This window comes from Pezoporus occidentalis, unplaced genomic scaffold (genome assembly GCF_034315485.1).
Source record: "Pezoporus occidentalis ecotype Australia unplaced genomic scaffold, CSIRO_AGI_Poc_V1 ctg308, whole genome shotgun sequence".
Taxonomy (NCBI): domain Eukaryota; kingdom Metazoa; phylum Chordata; class Aves; order Psittaciformes; family Psittacidae; genus Pezoporus; species Pezoporus occidentalis.
This window is the reverse complement of record NW_026915030.1, coordinates 2108-21146: the sequence shown is the minus strand read 5'-3', so window position 1 is coordinate 21146 and position 19039 is coordinate 2108. Positions and strand designations below refer to the sequence as shown.

General features: G+C 54.2%; 1 protein-coding gene and 1 long non-coding RNA gene across 2 annotated transcripts; both read right to left on the bottom strand.

The window, feature by feature from the left end:
* Positions 1-23: 23 nt before the first annotated feature.
* EWSR1 (EWS RNA binding protein 1) lies at positions 24-18176 on the bottom strand (the record flags this gene model as incomplete). Its single annotated transcript, XM_062627836.1, has 16 exons — positions 24-399; positions 1159-1447; positions 2058-2155; positions 2246-2396; positions 2493-2615; positions 3170-3299; positions 3823-3941; positions 4488-4520; positions 5032-5069; positions 7705-7885; positions 8578-8792; positions 9492-9659; positions 11323-11509; positions 16227-16350; positions 17839-17890; positions 18097-18176. Coding segments are annotated over 16 exons (2028 nt in total), but the record flags the coding sequence as incomplete, so codon positions are not given.
* LOC134168292 (uncharacterized) lies at positions 647-933 on the bottom strand. Its single transcript, XR_009966484.1, has 3 exons — positions 855-933; positions 774-817; positions 647-736 (listed from the first exon to the last, which is right to left on the bottom strand). It is a non-coding gene; the product is annotated as an uncharacterized LOC134168292 (long non-coding RNA).
* Positions 18177-19039: the final 863 nt, after the last annotated feature.

Genomic DNA, 19039 nt, shown 5'->3' with positions numbered 1-19039 from the left:
GCGGATGGGAAGCGAGAGGTTGGTGCGGATACAAACAGCGGGGGTTTATTGGATCGGCATAAAAAAACCAACCGTCACAACCGGGAACAGCGGCGCCAACCGGGATCCGGGAATAACGGGAATAACGGGGGGGGGGGGGTAAGGAACCAACCGCCACAAGAACTGGTCGCGCGCCCGTAGGAGTGGGGGTTACGGGAGGTGTTTCATCTCTCTCGCGCCGTGGCCAACGTTATAAATATGGAATTAGAAAGTTAAAACTTTTCCTTGTTTCCGATTCATTTCTGCTTTAAAAAATAAATCTGGTAGGAAACGCAGCTCCGGGGGTGAGGATTGGGGGAAAGGGGGGGGTTGGTGTGTGTCTAGTAGGGCCGGTCTCGGCGCTCCTGGCGGTGTTCGCCCCTGTATGTGGATACACGGGGAATGGGTGGATCAGTGCTGGTGTCCTCAGGAGCCCCACTGAACACCCACCACCCACTGAACACCCACTGAATACCCAACACCCATTGAACGCCCACCACCCACTGAACACCCACTGAATACCCAACACCCATTGAATGCCCACCACCCACTGAATACCCACTGAACACCCACTGAATACCCAATGCCCACTGAACACCCACTGAATACCCAACACCCACTGAATACCCAACACCCACTGAACACCCACTGAATACCCAACACCCACTGAATACCCACTGAACACCTATTGAACACCCACTGAACACCCACTGAACACCTCAACATCCACTGAACACCCACTGAATACCCAACACCCACTGAATACCCACTGAACACCTACTGAACACCCACTGAACACCTCAACATCCACTGAACACCCACAGAACACCCAACACCCATTGAACACCCACTGAACACCCAACACCCACTGAATACCCACTAAACACCTACTGAACACCTACAGAACACCCACTGAACACCTCAACATCCACTGAACACCCACTGAATACCCAACACCCACTGAATAACTCAACACCCACTGAATACCCGTTGAACACCCACTGAACACCTCAACACCCACTGAACACCCCAACACCCACTGAACATCCCCTGAGCACCCAAACCCAACAGGGCCCCAGTGTGGCCCCGTCCCGTCCCCCTCCCCTTGCCCAAAGCACCCCCATCCCTCCCCATACGCACTTGTCCATCTTCCCTGGTCCTCCGCGCCGCCCGCCGCGGCCGCCGCCTCCCATGGGCTCCATCAGGGGTCCCGGGGGCCCCCCAGGTCCTCCTCCTCCTCCTCCTCCTCCTCCGCCGCGGCGGCCGCCTCCTCCGTAGCCGCCTCGGTCCATGCCCCGGCCGCCACGGAAGCCTCCTCGGTCGCCACCGCGGCCGCCTCGGAACATGGCCCCGGGGCCGCCGCGCTCCATGAGGCCACCGCCGCGCCCGCCGCGCATCCCCCCGGGGCCGCCCCGGCCGCGGTCACCGCCTGTGGGAGGGGAGAGCCTCAGAGGGGAGAAGCTGCCCTGTGCCGGGCGCTGCTCCGGCATCGGAGCTGCTGGGAATGCCGGGGGATGTCAAGGGGGGAGTGGGAAGGGGACTTGTTGGAGGGCACTGCCCAACAAGGGGCGAGTGCTGAAACCAGGGCCAAGGAGCCCCAAGAGGAGCTCAAAGGAGAAGCCTCACGGAGGAACCCCAAAGAGGAGCCCCAAGGAGAAATCCCAAGGAGCAACCCAAAGGAGGAGCCCCAAAGAAGAATGCCAAGGAGGAGCCCCAAAGAACACCAAGGAGGAGCCCCCAAGAAGAACGGCAAGGAGGAGCCCCAAAGAAGAACGGCGAGGAGCCCCAAAGAAGAATGCCAAGGAGGAGCCCCAGGAGAGCCTTGAGGAGGAACCCCAAAGAGCAGACCCAAGAACAAGCCCCAAGGAGGAGCACTGGCAGCAGAGGAAGCGCTGGGAAGTGTGTGAGGAACAGAAAGCAGAGGAGCCCCAGCCTCCATTTCACAGCTCCTGAGGGATGGAGCCACAGCAGCTCCAGGAAGAGCTGCTCCCGGAGGAGCACGACCCAGGATCAGGGCTGTGTCCGCCCCACACACACACCTGGAGGTGGGAATGGCGGTGGCAGGAACCCCTCGGGCTTGGGAGCCTTGCACTGGTTGCACTCTGTTCGCCAGGCGAAGTTCTGGTTCCCGCAGCCCCTGGGGACAAGCAGCAGTCAGCAGGGAGCGGGAAGGCGCTCCGGGATCATTCCGGGATGAGGGATGCTCACAAGCCCCAGGGATACTCACGGGTTGGGACATTGCCAGTCACCAGCTCGGTGCTGGACGCTCCCTCCGGAGGGGTTCCCCCTGGATCCCCGCGGTCCTCTGGAGGAGAAGCCGCCCCGGTCTCCACCTCGGCCTCCCATGCGCCCCATGGGGCCGCTCGGCCCCCCTGGACCTGCAGGGATGGTTCATTGGTGCCGTGGCCCTGGCTGGAGGGCAGGGAGCACCCACGGGTGCTGCTTGCCCAGGCAGGGTGCTCTGGGGACGTTACCTCCGCGCAGGGGGGGCGGCATTCCGCGCTGCTCCCGGGGCGGCATCCCGCCCCGCATGCTGTTCATTGGGCCCTTCTTCCGCGCCAACGTCACTTTGAGCTTGCTGCCCTGGAAATCCTTCCCTGGGAGGAGGAAGATGAGGGCAAGAGCATCACTGCTGCTGGCCTCGGCTCCTCCATGGGCACCAAGGCGTTAAGTGGTGCAGGAGAAGGTGCCAGCACCACCCAAGCACCGCACTTGTCAGCCCAGTTACACCCAGGAGCTTCTTAGGCTGAAGCTTGACCACCTAAAGCTGGCCTTGGGCCACTGCTGATCCTCCACACCCCGAGAGGACACAAACGCTTGAGGAAACAGCCTCAAGCTGCCCCAGGGCAGGTTTAGATGGAGCTGAGGAACAATTCCTGCCCCAGAGGGTGCTCAGGCATTGGAACAGGCTGCCCAGGGCAGGGCTGCAGTCACCGTCCCTGCCAGTGTTCACACCCCGTGGAGACGAGGCCTCAGTGCCATGGGGCAGTGGTGGCCTTGGCAGGGCTGGAGAACGATTGGATGTGATTATCTTAAAGGGCTTTTCCAACCTGGTTGGTTCTGTGATTTTAAGCTGCCTTTGACCAGACAAGGATTTAGCTCCATAATGGCAAAGTGTTTCCACCCCAAAACACCCCCTGCACACACTCACCATCAAACCACTCCACGGCTGTCTTGGCAGTGGATGGGTCATCATAAGATATGGTGGCATCTCCTTTTGGTTTGCCAGTTTCCTTGTCCATGTAGAGGTGTATCATGGGCTGCCCAGTCCTCTTGTTCATCTAGAGCAGGCCACAGACATCCCCTCAAGCCACCTCTCACCACAAGCCAAGCAGGGATTTGTTCTCCTCTGTTCTGCTCTCAACTCAAACAACCCTCAGTTTGGTGGCTCCATGGCACAAGAAAGGCCCCTTTGGTTTAGCAGGAGCAGCAGCTGCTGCCCAGCCAACCCAACCAAGGGAGGAACTGGTCCAGGACCAAAGGCTTCTCCCAGGTGCACCTTGGCTGTGCAAGAGCCAAGCTGCAGCCTCCCCACGTCCTCCTCCTCGATCCCCAGCACCCTGAGCCCTCTCACGTCCCACCAGCAGCAGATCCACGCTTCCTCCACAGCCTCATCAGGTTCAAGAGACAAATGAGGCTCTTTAGGAAGCACGAGCTAGAGGTTAACACTGGCTGGGGTCATTGTGCTGCCCCACCAGCTCCTGGGAGCAAAGGGCTGAAGGGAGATGAGCTCCGTGCTCCAGGATGGGTGATCCCTGTCCCCCACCAGCCAGGAGCCAACCTTCACGTGCGTGTGTCCCTCACCTTGACAATTCCACACTGCTTGAAGAAGTCTGTCAGATCCTCCAGGGTCACGTTATCATTGAGTCCCTGCACGTACACGGAACTGTTGTCTGAGTCCTCATCTGGATCCATGGTGGGGCCTGGGAGGGAATTCAGGGCGTCAGGGTAGGATACTACACTTCAAAGTGCTTTTCATCATGGAGCTGCAGCTTTGCTCCCAAGGAGTGTGTTCATGAGGTGACAGACTCCCAGGCACTGGGAGCAGTGACCCTACCCCACCATCTCCACGCAGGTGAGACCATGGGGTTAAACCACTTGGTGCTAATGGAAGACATGGAGATGAGGATGAGGGATTGCTCCGCATCCTTTTGGCTCCCACACCCGGATGTCCACCCCATGCTGACACATCACTTCCAGACACGCCTGTGCAACAGGAAGAGTTGCATGGCAACGGGCTGGAATGGCACAAGGGGAGGCTACTGGGTGAGCTCTGGGCTAAGCCTGCTGCAAACAGGGTTTGTGCTGACCCAGGTACAGAGCAGCACCCCCAGGTTCTTGTGCCTCACAAGTAAGTGTGGTTTTCCAACAGCCTGACAAGTTGGGACTCATGAAATAGCTGGAAGGAGCCCTCCTGTAGCTGCCACCCTCACGAGGAGCAGGGAACGGGCAACGAGTTGGTGCCTTACCTAAATCAAGATCCGGTCCTTCTTCCATGTGTCCTGCCAGTGGGGAAAGAATCATAAGAAGCCGTGTTAGTGCAGGCCTTGGGGGCTGCAGAACCGACACACACAACACTAGCTACGTAAAACCACCGTGCGATGGCGCTGGTTAAACTCAGCTTGACCTGCACTGCAGACAGAGCAGCAACGCACCCTCTCGGCCCGGCCGCCTGCTGGTCTGAGCAGCTCTCCAACCATTAACCACTAGGACACTGGCTCGTTTTACTGCTTTACCAGGCCAATTGGTTGTCATTAAAGTTACTTTTATATAACAGTTATTAAATGCAATTAATTCTTTGCCTCCCCACATTACACAGAGCGGTTGCTCAATTCCTCCACGTTACCCTGTGTCCTGTAAGCGCAGTTATTGCCGGCAGTGCCCGTGGCATGGGGCATTTTAACCACTTTAAACGAATAACAATTACACTTTGTGCTACAAACTGACTGCAATTTGTTATTATTTTTTTTTTTCTTTATTAAACACTATCCATTGTAATGCTCAAAAACTTACCACCAGGCTTATTGAAGCCACCTCGCTCTCCAGCGCTGCTGGGGGGATAAACGAAGAAATGAAGGCCTTTCCCTTTACAAAGCCAGGACCGCTCTGAGCCTCTGCGGCTCACTGGGGAAGAAGGGCACTGGCTAAAACATCTCCAAACAATGCATCTGTCTGTCTGTCTCTCATCTCGGCACTATGCCTTTCTTCAGGGCAGCTCGCTCAATTTTCCTTTACGTATAAGGCAACCTCGTGTGCTTTGAGCCCACCACCTTGCTTGGCGGAACCCTTTGCGTTACTTGGAGGGGGTATTAGCAGTGCAATACTCGCAGCTCAAAAAAGAACCACGGTGTAGAGAGTTTAGAAGATCAGGTTTTGGCCTCATGGTGGGGCTGGGCGGCTGGGCAGCTCCCTCCCCTCGGTGTGTACACAAAGGTGCACCCTCAGCCCCTTGCAGCGCACGGAGCCCGCGCGGCCCTGACATTAACAGTTCAACAGGTAGGAGACAACCACACGCGATGCCTACAACACAGTTCAGCTCACATTGCCTCATCCCCTCGGTAGAACACCCTTTTACAGCACTGAGTTTAACAAGTGGAAGGGAGAACTTAACAGCATTACAGCGGGGGCTCGGGGGCCTGGGGTGCAGCTTTGTGGACACACGCCGTGTCTCGGTGCAAAGGGAAAGCTGTGGCTGAAGCCTTCACAGCTTAAAGAGCGCTTCCAAGCACTGGGTAATTGGGAAAATGCCACCTGGGAAGGATTTGGCTGCTTCTCCCTCGCTTTGGGAGAGGCACAAAGGCTGTTTGGAAGTGGAGGAGCGGAGGAGGGAGAGCACTGCCTGGTTTTTAGCAAGTATTGCACCTCTAATACTGGGGGAGAAAAGAGTTTGTCAATACAGAGATTCAAGGTGTTGCATGCAGCTCTGCTCCTTCGAGCACACACCATTTACGTCACGGCTCTCGTGTTAAACACAATGCTTTACACTTGTTAACGTTACACAATTCTAGAGTACACCTCCTCTGGCTTTATTACCAAACAACAAGGATGCAGTTACCAAAGCACATTACAGAAGGATTCCATTTATACAATGAATACATTGGGGTCAAAAATAATCCTATGTATATTTTTTTCCTCTCCATATGGACACCGTGTCTAGTCCCACTTTTCATTATGCTGCCGGCTGAGTACTGAGTACGGGTACTTTTTAAGTATTGAAGTGTGTATACAAGGCTCTCACTTTGTAACCTGTAGCATATAAATGCGACAAAGCATGTTAAAAAGTTTCCATGTTTAACAGCCAATGAAAATAGAAAATAATTGAGTCAATGAAAAAAGAAAAGGGCACGTTAAGAACATCGAGCTCCTTACCTGCAGGAGACACTGAAATCCATCACCACAGCATGCTAAGGAGGGCCAAGTTCCCCTACCCGCCCCTTGGTGTTCCTAGGAAGGGCCACCTTGCCTATGGACAGCACAAAGTCTACGTCCATAAAGCTGGGGAGCCCTTGGCAAGGGTCTACTCAGGTGGGACATGGCTCCGTGCTCAGAGTAAGCTCGGATGAGGGCACGGAACCAAGAGGACAAAACCTTTGGCATGAGCAGCTCCGAAGGGGCTAGGAATTTGAAGATGTGATGATAGACATTTCAAGTGTCTACATCTACTGCCAACCATTAGTAATCAGTACAGCATGGGTGAAATCTTTATGCAGAACCAGGGAACTCTTGTTCCACTCGAGCCAATTGAAGCCAGATGCGTCCCAACACAAGCCACGCCTTTTTGATCTGCCATTTCCAGACACTGGGAGTTGGATTTCTCCGATAAAGATTTCATGCCACTTCACTGTGACAGAGCTATGCAGAGTGGGACTCTCAGTTGCCAAACTCTGGCTGCCACCAGGCTGTACAGCACCAGGAAAAGCTGCCTATGGAGGAGGCCAGCACTGCACAGCCCAGTGTTCACCTAGGGACACTCTGCATAGCTCTGCCCGACGGTCCCAAGGGATGGAACACACACAAAGCTACAGCTTCCTTCTCTCAGGAGCCTTTGGGCTTTGTCCTCCTTCCTCACCTCTATCAGACCACCACGGACAGGGGTTACCAAACCAGGTTTTGCCATCAGTTGAAATGGCCAAACTGATTTAGAGCACCTGAAGGCTCCAAGGGGGAGCTCTTTATGTTCTCAGGGGGTCTTTCTTCACACTCCAACCAAGCTCTAAGTGCTGTGGCCACTCAAGAGTCATGGCTTGGACCTGCCCCAGGCACACGCTGCTCCATGTGCTACGGCTGTGGCCGGCACAAGGCTGCTGCCGTGTCCGTGCCCACGCTGCCGACATTCCCACTGCTGAGGCACAGGGAGGTTTGTGTGTGTTCGATCCAGGGTTACTGTCCAACCCCAGAGAGGATCTCACCTCTGCACAGCACGAAGGGAGCTGAAAGTGCCAGGTTTAGCAATTCCCCTAATTCCAGCCCCCCCACCAACCTGGGGCCCAACCAGCTGCAGGACGAAAACCAAATAGATCCTGCTCCTACTCCCCCTAAGGATAATACTTCCATGGGTGTTCAGTGCTACAGAGGTGTTCTCCATGGAAATACTCTTGGGAATGTCAACCTTTCAGTCCCTTCTTTCCGTTTCAAAGCCTATGGGTAAACCAGAAGTAGATAAAAGGAGAAAAGATTTGCTCTTACCCCATTCCACCGCGTCCTCCTCCCCGCCCACCTCTGCTCATGCCTCCTCGCTCATATCCCCCTCGTCCCCTGCCGCGGCCGTCGGGGCCGCTCAGATTCCGGTTCTCTCCCGAGCCTGAAAAGCCTCCGGAATCTTGTCCATAGACGCTCATGCTGCTCTGGTGGTCCTGACGGAATGAGCCTGGGAAAGGGGGGAACAAACACGTTACAGAACTGCCTGTCCCTTCGCTGAGCCCTCGGCCCTGCCTGCAGCCCCAGAGCATCAGCACAACAATCACTACTCCAGCACTTACAGCACCAGCGGTCATTTAAGGAGAGATGTGCTACTTTCCAGTGTGGAATCAAGTCTGATGCTGGGGCCCTACCTGCCCAACCCCTGCAGAACTCCCACCCACAACAGGTTACACCACATCTCACCCAGCCCAGCCTCTGCAGCATTTGGTGCTTCTGTGTTTGTCACACACTCCCCTGAGGGGAGCACTGCTTAAGTGTCACTGCTTAAGAGCTCATCTCAGTCTCCCCTCTGGCAGGTTAAAGCCATTCCCCTTGGCCTGTCCCTACATCCCTTGTCCCAAGCCCCTCTCCAGCTTTCCTGCAGCCCCTTCAGGCACTGGAGCTGCTCTCAGGTCTCCCCTTGAGGAGCCTTCTCTTCTCCAGGCTGACCCAGCCCAGCTCTCTCAGCCTGGCTCCAGAGCAGAGCTGCTCCAGCCCTCGCAGCAGCTCCGTGGCCTCGCTCCAACAGCTCCACGTCCCTCTTGTGTTGGGGGCTTTTCCCTTTAACGCAGCTCCAATCCTGAGACCCAAACTGAGCCTCCTTCAGAGCCAGCCCACGCTGAAAGGGCAAGAAGAGACCTCTCATCCCCGACCACTCACTCTGTTGGCCATAACTGCTGCTCTGCTGGCTGTACTGGCTGGGGGCCTGGCTGTAGGACCCGCTCGGGGGGGGATAACTGGTCGGTGGGGGCTGCTGCCCATAGCTGCTTTGCTGGCCATAGCTTGTCTGCTGTCCATAGGTGCTCTGCTGCCCGTAGGTGCTCTGCTGGGAGTAAGTGCTCTGATCGTAACCGCTCGGCTGTGTGGAGGAATAGCTGGAAGACAAAAGCATTGCAACAATGAGCCAACTCCCTGGCAGTGTGCATGAGCCCACAGGAGTGCCTCACACCAGAGGGTAATGCAATTATAAGCCATATGTGGTGTTATAAACCATTTAAACAGGTGAAGTCACCCTGCGGAGGCCAGTCTGGTGCCAGGAGGCAAAATCAACACAGGAGCCTGCTAAAAGCAAGATCCTTGTGGCCCGTCACCATTTAGTCATGCCTCGAGAAAGAGGCAGAAGCACCAGGGCAAGAAAATCAGCAACAAGGCAGGTAACACGCTCCTCTTCTGCCCTGGCACTGGAACGTCTTCAGCTGATGGACAATAAGCCAGCCCCTGGGGCTGAAGGTTTCAAATCACACACTCTGGAAGTCAACACCAGAGTATTACAGACTCTGAGGGGAAGAGGGCAAGCTCCTTGGCAAAGGATGTGTAAGGAGGCAGCAGAAGGTGGCTGTAACACACTCCCTATCCAAGAAACCTCTTAACATTTGCCATCTTTTCACCTTGCTGCTGGAGATGTACACAGACACGTATGCACTCAGCCATCCTCCCTGCAACAAGAGGTGCCCCAACAAGAACCCCCCTCCCTACTCCCAGGACACCAAAACCACCACATGGGTTGGTTTCAAACCCCTCTTGCCCAAGCTAACCCGTTTGCACAGCAGCAGCATGAGGCTCAGCTGAGTTACCTGGTAGGGGGGTAGGAGGGTGGTGCAGTGACTGGCTGCATGGGGTAGCTGGCAGGCACCTGGGGGTAGCTGTAGTTGCTCTGCCCGTACCCCAGGCTGGGCTGGCTGTAGCCGGTTGTACTCGATGGTGGTTGGCTGGTGTCTGCTGGTTTGCTGCCATCCTGGGGTCTGTGCAGAGAGAAAGGAGGAGCTCAAAAGCAGCCAGAAACGTCGGCAGTTCAATCACAGACTAAGACTGGTTTGGGTTGGAAGGGGCCTTAAAGCTCCTCCAGCTCCAACCCCTGCCACGAGCAGGGACACCTTCCACTAGAGCAGCTTGTTCCAAGCCCCTGTGTCCAACCTGGCCTTGAACACTGCCAGGGATGGGGCAGCCACAGCTTCTCTGGGCACCCTGGGCCAGCGCCTCAGCACCCTCACAGGGGAGAGCTTCTGCCTCAGAGCTCATCTCAGTCTCCCCTCTGGCAGGTTAAAGCCATTCCCCTTGGCCTGTCCCCACAGGCCCTTGGCTTGGAATCCAGCACAAGCAGATATTGCCCCATACGCATTACTGACAAAATGAAAAGGACGTTGGGGGCTGGACTGGGAGAGCCTTAAAGGTCCTTTTCTACACAAACCATCATTCTATGCTTAGTATTAACTCTCAAAGCCTGAAAAGAGAGAACCCTTTGCATGTGATTGGAATGTCCCCTTTTGTATTTGTTCTATCCTGTTACGAGTGTTTAACAGTGGAGTAAAAAGAGTTGTAAAAGCTGGAAAAAGGTATTTTAGACATCAGGATGGATCCTTCAAGTGTAATCTGACAGATCCAGCCAAGTTCCCCCTCTGCTAACTGGAGTGGCTGCCATCAGGTACATGCCTAAAGCGGTTTTTAGTCCTTACTACATGAGTTTATATGATGCAGGCTGAATCCTGAGCAAACAATTCAACTAAATACAATCCTGTCAGTGCCCAGGCACAAGAGGTTTAAAAAGGAAACAGCCTCCAGCACGTGCATGACTCCATCAGTCCTGGTCTGGAGCAGCATCCTGCCTGATCACACTGCTCCGCTTTCTGCCCTATGCCATGAGTCAAGAGCTTGTTTTTGCTGCTGCGCTGCTCTGCTCATCTCCCAGTGACAGCCCTGACTCATTGTGCAGGGGCAGAACCGACCCACGCTGCTTCCCCCAGCCCTCCAGCTGCAGCAGGAGTGAAGCTCGAGCACCAGCAGGCACAGAAAGAAAGAGCAGCAGGTCCTGGTTTAGCTGGCAGCGTGTGCCTCAGAGCAGACAGCTTTGGGAGGGAGGGAAAGACCCCACTTGCAGCACTGTGTGGAGCTCTGGTGTCCACAGCATAAGGAGGACATGGAGCTGCTGAAGCAAGGCCAGAGGAGGCCACAAGGATGCTCAGGGGCTGGAGCAGCTCCTGCATGGAGCCAGGCTGAGAACACTGGGACTGTTCAGCCTGGGGAAGAGAAGCTGTGTGGAGACCTCAGAGCAGCTTCCAGAGTCTGAAGGGGGCTACAAGGATGCTGGAGAGGGACTCTTCATTAGGGACTGGAGTGACAGGACAAGGGGTGATGGGTTCAGACTGAAAGAGGGGAGATTTAGGTTAGATATAAGGAAGCCCTTCCCTGTGAGGGTGCTGAGGCACTGGCACAGGGTGCCCAGAGAAGCTGTGGCTGCCCCATCCCTGGCAGTGTTCAAGGCCAGGTTGGACACAGGGGCTTGGAGCAAGCTGCTCTAGTGGAAGGGGTCCCTGCCCGTGGCAGGGGTTGGAGCTGGAGGAGCTTTAAGGTCTCTTCCAACCCAAATCCTTCTGTTATTCCAGGACTCTATGGAAAGATGGGTATTACCTTGTGGGAGCAGCCGCTGGTGGCTGCTGCCCGTAGGCCGGGTACGCGGGCTGGGTGCCGTAGGCAGAGGGTGCTGCATAGGAAGCCTGGGTGGTTGTAACCGTCGCAGTGTTGGTGTCGTAGGGGGCTGTGCCGTACCCCTGCACGGGCTGGCTGTACGCTGGGGGGGCAGTCGGGGTGCTGTAACCTGCAAGAGACAAGAGCCCAACACTCACGTCAGGTTGGAGACCTCAAACCACTGAGCCTCTGTTGAGGGTTCGGCACACCTCAGGTCCAGCACTGATCTTACTGCTGCAGGAACATCACAGATGAGCTGACCCACAGCTCCCCTTGGAGAGACCCCCTGCCCTGGGAAGCCTCATCCCACAGCCCCAGCAGCACCCTCACCACCCAAAACCATGCTCCCAGGAGCCAGGCTTCAATCAGCATCCAACCCCGGATCACAGCTACCAAAGCCCACAGCTACTGTAACAAAGCACAAAGCTCTGAAGTAAGAGTTTAAGAAGTGTGGTCCCATCCTTTTGGCTTTATTTGAGAACCAGAAGCATAAAATAGCACCAGCATGGCTTGAGAAAGTCTTTGTGAGGCATTCAGGAAGTCTTATTTACTCTGGAAACAAAAGACAACAATTTACAGTTGCTTTAACTTAAGAGAAAGGTCTAAAAAGATCACCCAGTGGTTTATGTGCCTTCACTTCTCTCAGTATTTCTTGGTTTAGGTGAAAAGCTTTGAGCTCATGCCTTTATTTCAGACTAGTTTTACAACATCCAAGATCCCAAAGCAGCTCCATTTAAACCAGTGTTTCCAGCACTGTGTAATCACATCTGGCCTGGCACCAGGTCAATAAACACGGTGCCTTCTGATGGTCCAGAACCTTGCAGGTGGGTTTTCAAACTATGGAAGGGAGGCTTCCAAGGGAAAAATCAACTTCATAATAATCAATATTAATAACTGATGTCAAAATAGCAATCAAATACCCTCTGCAAAAGCTGACTTACTACAAACACAGATCGATTGCCAAAGAGCAGCCCAGTGCCTGGGGCTTATGATGGGGCCTTAAGGTCCAACTGAGGTAACAGCTTCTCCACTTGGCTTTAAGAGACATGGGACACGTGTGCCAGGCTCCTCCTCTTCCTCTACAGCATTTCAGGCACACTGGGCTGTGGTTTTGACCTCGACTCCCTCATTTGCAAAGCAAATGGGAGTTCAAATGGAATACACAAGGCCCTCAGGAAGCCCCGCAGGACTTCCACATCTCAGTGCCCTGCGGCAAACCCAGGGGTCTCCCCAAGGGGGCTCAGATTCCCCAGGGAAGAGGAAGAGAAGTGAGAGGAGGAAGTTTGCATTAGAGAAACCCCAAACATCAGCTTTCTGTCCCATAGTGCTGCTCTTGAGCTTCCTGGTTATGGAAAAGGAGGGCTCCAAGGGGACACAACCCTCTCCCCTGCAGTAACCAGCCTAAACCGAGCCCCCACCACGCTCCTCACAGCACCAGCCTCCTGCTGGACACCATGGGCTGGATTCCACACCACAGGGCAGCCAACCTGGACCCATCAAGCTGGTCTCCCACTGGGAAACAATGTACAGGACCCACTGTCAGCCTGTTTCAGGGTCAGTGTTCCTTTCTGCTGAGGGGTTCTCTGAGCACCAAAGTCCTGTTCCAAGTGTTGCTGGACAGGATGCTGCTGAGAAGGACAGTATGAGTGTGATTTGGAGCCTTGGACAAACTGAAGCAGCCCAAACACTTCACTGTGAGCCACCACGGCACTCCATCAGAGCTCACTGACACCAGACATTAAATGAATCCTTCTTTTAAGTGGCTGCAGCCTGACCACAGGCTAAAAAAGCCTCTTGTTTGCCTAAGTACAGCCTGCATAAGTGCTGCTGGAGCCACAGCCCTGCCCTGGGCTGCTCTGCCCGAACCTGGAGCCTTAGGGTGGTCCCCCCATGCCTAAGCCCTATTCTCAGCACTGTCAGGGACAGCACTAACCTCTCCCACTGAGCAAGGAGGTTTGTAACCACTTGGAATAATCCTGACTTCAAATGCTTCAGCTCTAGATAGAGCTTTCCCTTTGTGTGGTTGTGCCCAGAGGGAAGGGTTTATACCAGAGGACAGGCAGCGAGTGGTTTACCACCCTGCTGGGCTGCATCTGCATTCAACAATGAGCTTGGGTACAATGGAAACCCTCAAGAGGTGTGTTTTTGAGGGGGCATTTACATGACTCCACTTCTCTCTGTTCCCTCTACCAGGTAGAGAGTGAAATGTAGGGAAGAACTGGGATAACCTGCTTCAGGCCTCCAGCTGCATGGCTCATTTCCACTCAAAGTATCCAAGCCTGCAAGGAACACCCTTATCAAAGCCTAGGAATCCTTCAGGAGGAGGGGAAGTTTGCAGGACTTGGTCCTCAGGGAGTATCACCTGGAAATGCTGTATCCAGAGAGGTTTACTCTGAAATGAGCAGGCTTCAGTTCTGAAGGCTTCTCTCTGATGGAAGCAGCAAGAAAAGGTACCCACAGGGGCTGTGCTTGAAGAGTTGGTCCTGTGTGGCCCACAGCTTGTGCCAGTGAGGGGCTGGGGAGTGATGTGACTTAAAGGAGATCCCTATTTGAACACCTGAAGTGATGTCTTTGCCCTCAAACAACGTGCTTAGAAAGCCAACAACCCTAAACCATGCAGCTCTTCCTTTACTCCTGAATTCCTGCTGATACACCACAGCGCTTCAAGAGCATCCCATGATCCCAGATCCGATGGTGCCCATAAAGCCCCCAATCCAGTTGGTGTCCAGAGGCTCCTGAACCCCTCTTCTCCATACCAAAGGATGGGGTGACACCAAGACACCTTCTCCTACAGTCCCAGGGAAGAAGCAGCATGACCTGGGTGGTCACTCACGCCTTGGGCAGCCCAGGAGGAGCCCAAGGCTGGATGGCAGCGCTGGGGTGGATGTGCCCAGGGTTTGAACTGCCCTGACAACAACAGCATCTTACCCCAAAATAGGCTGTTCAGACAGGAAAAGGCACTTTGCTCTGAAGTCACTGCAGCCTTCCCTCTGCTACAGCGAGGCAATGCCCAGGAAAAGTAAATTGGGATTCAAGTGGAAAAATGGCACGTCCCTGAGGGCATGGTGTACGCCCCAGGCAACACTTCAGGCTGCATTTAGCATGAAAGGCAAAGACCAGTGAGGGAGGAAGGCTCTGAGCACCGTCAGTGCTTGCACAGCTCGGGCTCCTCAAGGAGAGGAAGGGGTAGGAGGAATAAACCCAACCTCGGGCTCATTCTGGATCAACAGAGAAGCTGTGGCTGCCCCATCCCTGGCAGTGTTCAAGGCCAGGTTGGACACAGGGGCTTGGAGCAAGCTGCTCCAGTGGAAGGGGTCCCTGCCCGTGGCAGGGGTTGGAGCTGGAGGAGCTTTAAGGTCCCTTCCAACACAAACCAGGCTGGGATTCCATGACTCCCCTCCTGGAGATCCCAGCTTAGCAAATACACTCTTAAGGGACAAGGCAAAGCAGCAGCAGTGCAGCTTCCTGGGAGCCCTGCAGGACTGGAGCCTGCAGTAAGGATTAAAGGGCTCAAACATTCCGAAGAAAGGAATTTTGGAAATCTATAAATCCTTTCTGCTGCCAGCTTATGTCCATATGCTTTTAAAAGAAAGGAAAAATCCCCTGGAGATGACCCACAGAGCTGCTGGCTGGAGGGTTCCGGTTCCCCTTCCAGTTTTCCTTATCCATGTAAAGACCTTAACTGTTTTCAGTGCTGTCTCACTGGAGAAACTACAGATTAACACTTTCTCTTCACTTCTTCCTTGTGAAGCATCCTCAATGGCTTCTCTAGCCGGACACCCCACTGCCTGTCCCAGTATTCCCTTGCTTTGGGAAGCATTTAAGAGGGCTCTGCCTCTAACAGACACTTAGAATGTCCCACAGCAAAGGCTGAACCTACAGCAAACAGCACCCAAGGCCTTACTTACAGGAAAATGTGATTTCTTCCTCAGTTTGGACTATTTGAATATTCACTCCAAATCTACCAGAATGGAGCCATGGCTCAGTAGCTCCTTTCAGGCATTAAGGTACCCAGATGTACAAAACTCCAGTCTGAATAGTTTGCAGCACAGTAACCAGCACAGGAACGTAGGATCCCAGAATGGTCTGGGTTGAAGGGAACTTAAAGCTCCTCCAGCTCCAACCCCTGCCACGGGCAGGGACACCTTCCACTAGAGCAGCTTGCTCCAAGTCCCTGTGTCCAACCTGGCCTTGAACACTGCCAGGGATGGGGCAGCCACAGCTTCTCTGGGCACCCTGTGCCAGCGCCTCAGCACCCTCACAGGGATGAGCTTCTGCCTTAGATCCAACCTAAATCTCCCCTGGTTTTTGAACCCATTCCCCCTTGTCCTATCAACGTGTGGCTGCACTGGAAATCCAAGTGCCACTAAAGGGTTAACCCCACAAGTTTACACAGGATTAAACAGCATTTTCCATGCAAGAGTGAGTAGGACAGTCAGACCTGTCCTGGTCCCTTCCACTGTGGGAAGCACAGGACAGAAAGCAGAGGGTGACACGACCAGAACAGGCTCCCACCACATCCACTGAGGGGATTTTTATCAACCCAAGCACTGAGGACACTGGTTCCCAGGAGCTCACACTCCAGGGGAGCACAGCTTGTGGCTGTTTTGCTCTAAGCACAGCACTCTGCAGCCAGGATTGGTTCCAGCTTAGTTCCAGCACCCAAACCCAGACACCACCCACCTTCACATCACTGCAAAGCGCCCTTGGCTCAAGGTGGGCTCGAGGACGGAAGCGCTTTCCACAGCAGAGCGTGGTTTAGGCTGGAGGTCCCCAATGCAGACCTGAGCTTTACTCTCTGCCCAGGGTCAGGCCCAGCCCTGCAGGCCAGGGGGGGTGTCTCTTACCGGCGGGGGGCTGCCCGTAGGACGTGGCGTAGGCAGTCTGCCCGTACGTCGCGGTCGTCTGGGGCTGGGAGTAGCTGACATCCGTGGGCTGTCCATAGGTTCCATAGCTCTGCTGCCCGTAGGTCTGCTCCAGAGATGACACACAGTTAACTCCTCACCACAAGAGGCTCACTGGTGGTGCAGAGATGCACCCACACCTGGGTCTGGGCTACCTGAGCTACTGAAAGCGACCAGAGCCAAGCCAAGGCTACTGAGGAAAGCTTGGGCAATGAGGTTACAAAGGCAGCTTCCCAAGGCAAGGAGCAGAGAGGAGCCTTTGCTGTTGTCCCAACTCATCTCTGCTCTATCTAAAGCATGAAAGCACCCAGCTCCTCCCGACTGCCTGGGCACCCATCAGTACTCACAGGTACCTCCCAGGGCTGAACTGAAACATGGGACTACTCGGGGGGCAGAACTGCAGGAGGTAAACCAAGTCACCTCAGTGTCAAACCCCTTCAGTGTGCTCTACAAGGAACCTCTTTAAGGTTTCAGTGAGGTTGTTCTGAATATTCTTCATGTCCATCAGCTGACAGCTTGGAAAACAGGAGTTTGTGTTGGGACCCAAGGATGGGAACAGTGGGAGCACCCAAGGCGTTGCCATCACCAAACCATCCCTCTGACCGCTGCTCCCACCCCGATGCCTTTTAACTCGGTGAGAGTCAGTTCTGGAGGATGGCTTCAGCCCCAGGACTCCCACTGGATGAGCACAGAGCTGCTGGTGCTGCAGTTTTAGCAGCTCCAGAGCCACCTCAGCCCCATGCCATGGACCAGCCAACTTCCAACAGCTAAGTGCTGCCAGCAGCTTGGTTTAGGGCAAAACTCTAGTTCTAGCTCAAGAAGTGACACTGAAACAGCCTTACCCCCCAGATTTCCAAAGGGAAAGGCCTTTTGGGATCCAAGCCTGTGATACTCCCTCAACTCAAGAGTAGAAAGCACTGATCAGATGGAGCATGTCACTGTCTGTGGAAGCTCTTGTCACCCAGAGGCAGGAAACACTGGGAACCTCCCACAGGATCTGTCTACAGCTGAGTTTAGTTGGTTTAGTCTCCCACTAGAGGATGGAGTTGAAACCTTCTGCTCTTACATTTAGCACTCTGCTACGCTTCTCCTGTGTAACCCACAACTGGTAGCAATGGTTCTGCCTCAAAATACTCACTCAAAGTAAAAGTCGGTGTCAGCTTTGTTTAAGCTGACCCAAATGGCCAGACTAAACCTGTTCTCCTGCCTGCTTTCGGCACAGGGCTTTCCCACCCTACTGCAGGAACAACCTACCCCTCCTCCTCCTGCAACGTCCCAAATGGCATTCCCCCTTTTCTGAAGGCTTTTCTCTCCTACACCACTGAGTGCTGTTACACACACACAGAGAATGAGGCTTTCCTATCCCCTTCACAACCCCCTTAGGCTGCATGAACACAGAGGGGACTGTTAAGGCTCTGATGCTGAGGGTGTTTTCATCCTAAGGAAGCACTTTGGGAAGCAACAAGCCAACTTTTCCTGGCAGCTGGTGCTGTTTCCATGGAGGTTACAGGCAGAATGATGGCTCAGAGCCCTTACAAGCCCTCCCATGCTTTACCTGGGTGCTCTGTGCATAGCCTTGAGCTGGCTGAGGTGCGTACGCGCTGTAGCTGTAAAATCAATTGAGAGACGTCATTTCTGAGCCATGCAAAACACATCCCAAGGCGATTTTCATCTATCCCACTGGTTTCTGCTGAAATATTAGGAATCTAAGAGCTAAAGGATTGACAAACACACCTCAGTTAAGCCTAAACTGCAATTAGTATATGCTTATAGCCCGTCATTTGCAAGCAAAGAAGATTGGAATGCTACTCACCCCTGCTGGGCTGCAGCTTGGCTATAGGTGCTATAATCTACAAGAGAAAAAAGAAAGGGGAATAAAAAGCTTGACAAAGGCTAAAAATGAGCAGCATTAAGAGCACAGCAGCTGGAATTCCCTCCTGCAGCTTGGACAGAGCTGCTATAAACCTGGAAAGCAGCTTGCCACAGAGGGCAAGGTAAATGCAGTCCTTTGGGAAGCAACAAAACCTCTCTTCCCTCCATTGTTAAGTGCTGTTTGCAGTAGCAACTTTCATCTCAAATGACCCTGGATGGCACCCAAAGGGGGGGGTAGGAGGGTGCTTCCCTTTGGAACAAAGGGAAGGCCATGGGTTGACACAACCCCTTCTCCTGGGTTCAAAGGGCCCCAGGTTGCAGGCTCTGGGGATGAAGAAAGCACCACGCTTCACTCCGGCTTGCAATGACACCAGCAAATGGCTGGGAAGTTCTAGCACTTCACGCTGGAATTCCTTCCCCTAAGCCCTGCATCCTGCTGAATATTCCAAGCAGAATCACCTCTGCCAAAGTGCTTTGCTGGTGGGAATGAAAACCGTGTGCACACGGCAATTACAAGGTTCTATGTGACATGATGACAGCTCCTGTAAGTACATTTTCCCTCCAGGTCACCAACAGCTACAGCCAGGGATGAACCCAGACCATTCCAGCCAGATTCCAGCTCTCCCAGGACCACAGAAGTCCCGAGGAGGGGGACCAGGAATGAATCCAGACCTCGCTCGCATTTGGTGCGCAGGCCATGAGGGAGCTGGAGCAGAAGGTGCATGTTGGAGCCTTCCTCAGGCAGGGTCAGAGGAAGGGATTTGGGGTCTCCATCACAACCACTCCTCAGGGTGCACTGATCCCCCTTAGGAATGTGGGAAGCCCTTGATGGCTTCCTACAGCCCTCCACGCACCCCCAAGCTGGGAGGATGCCTGCTCCCAGC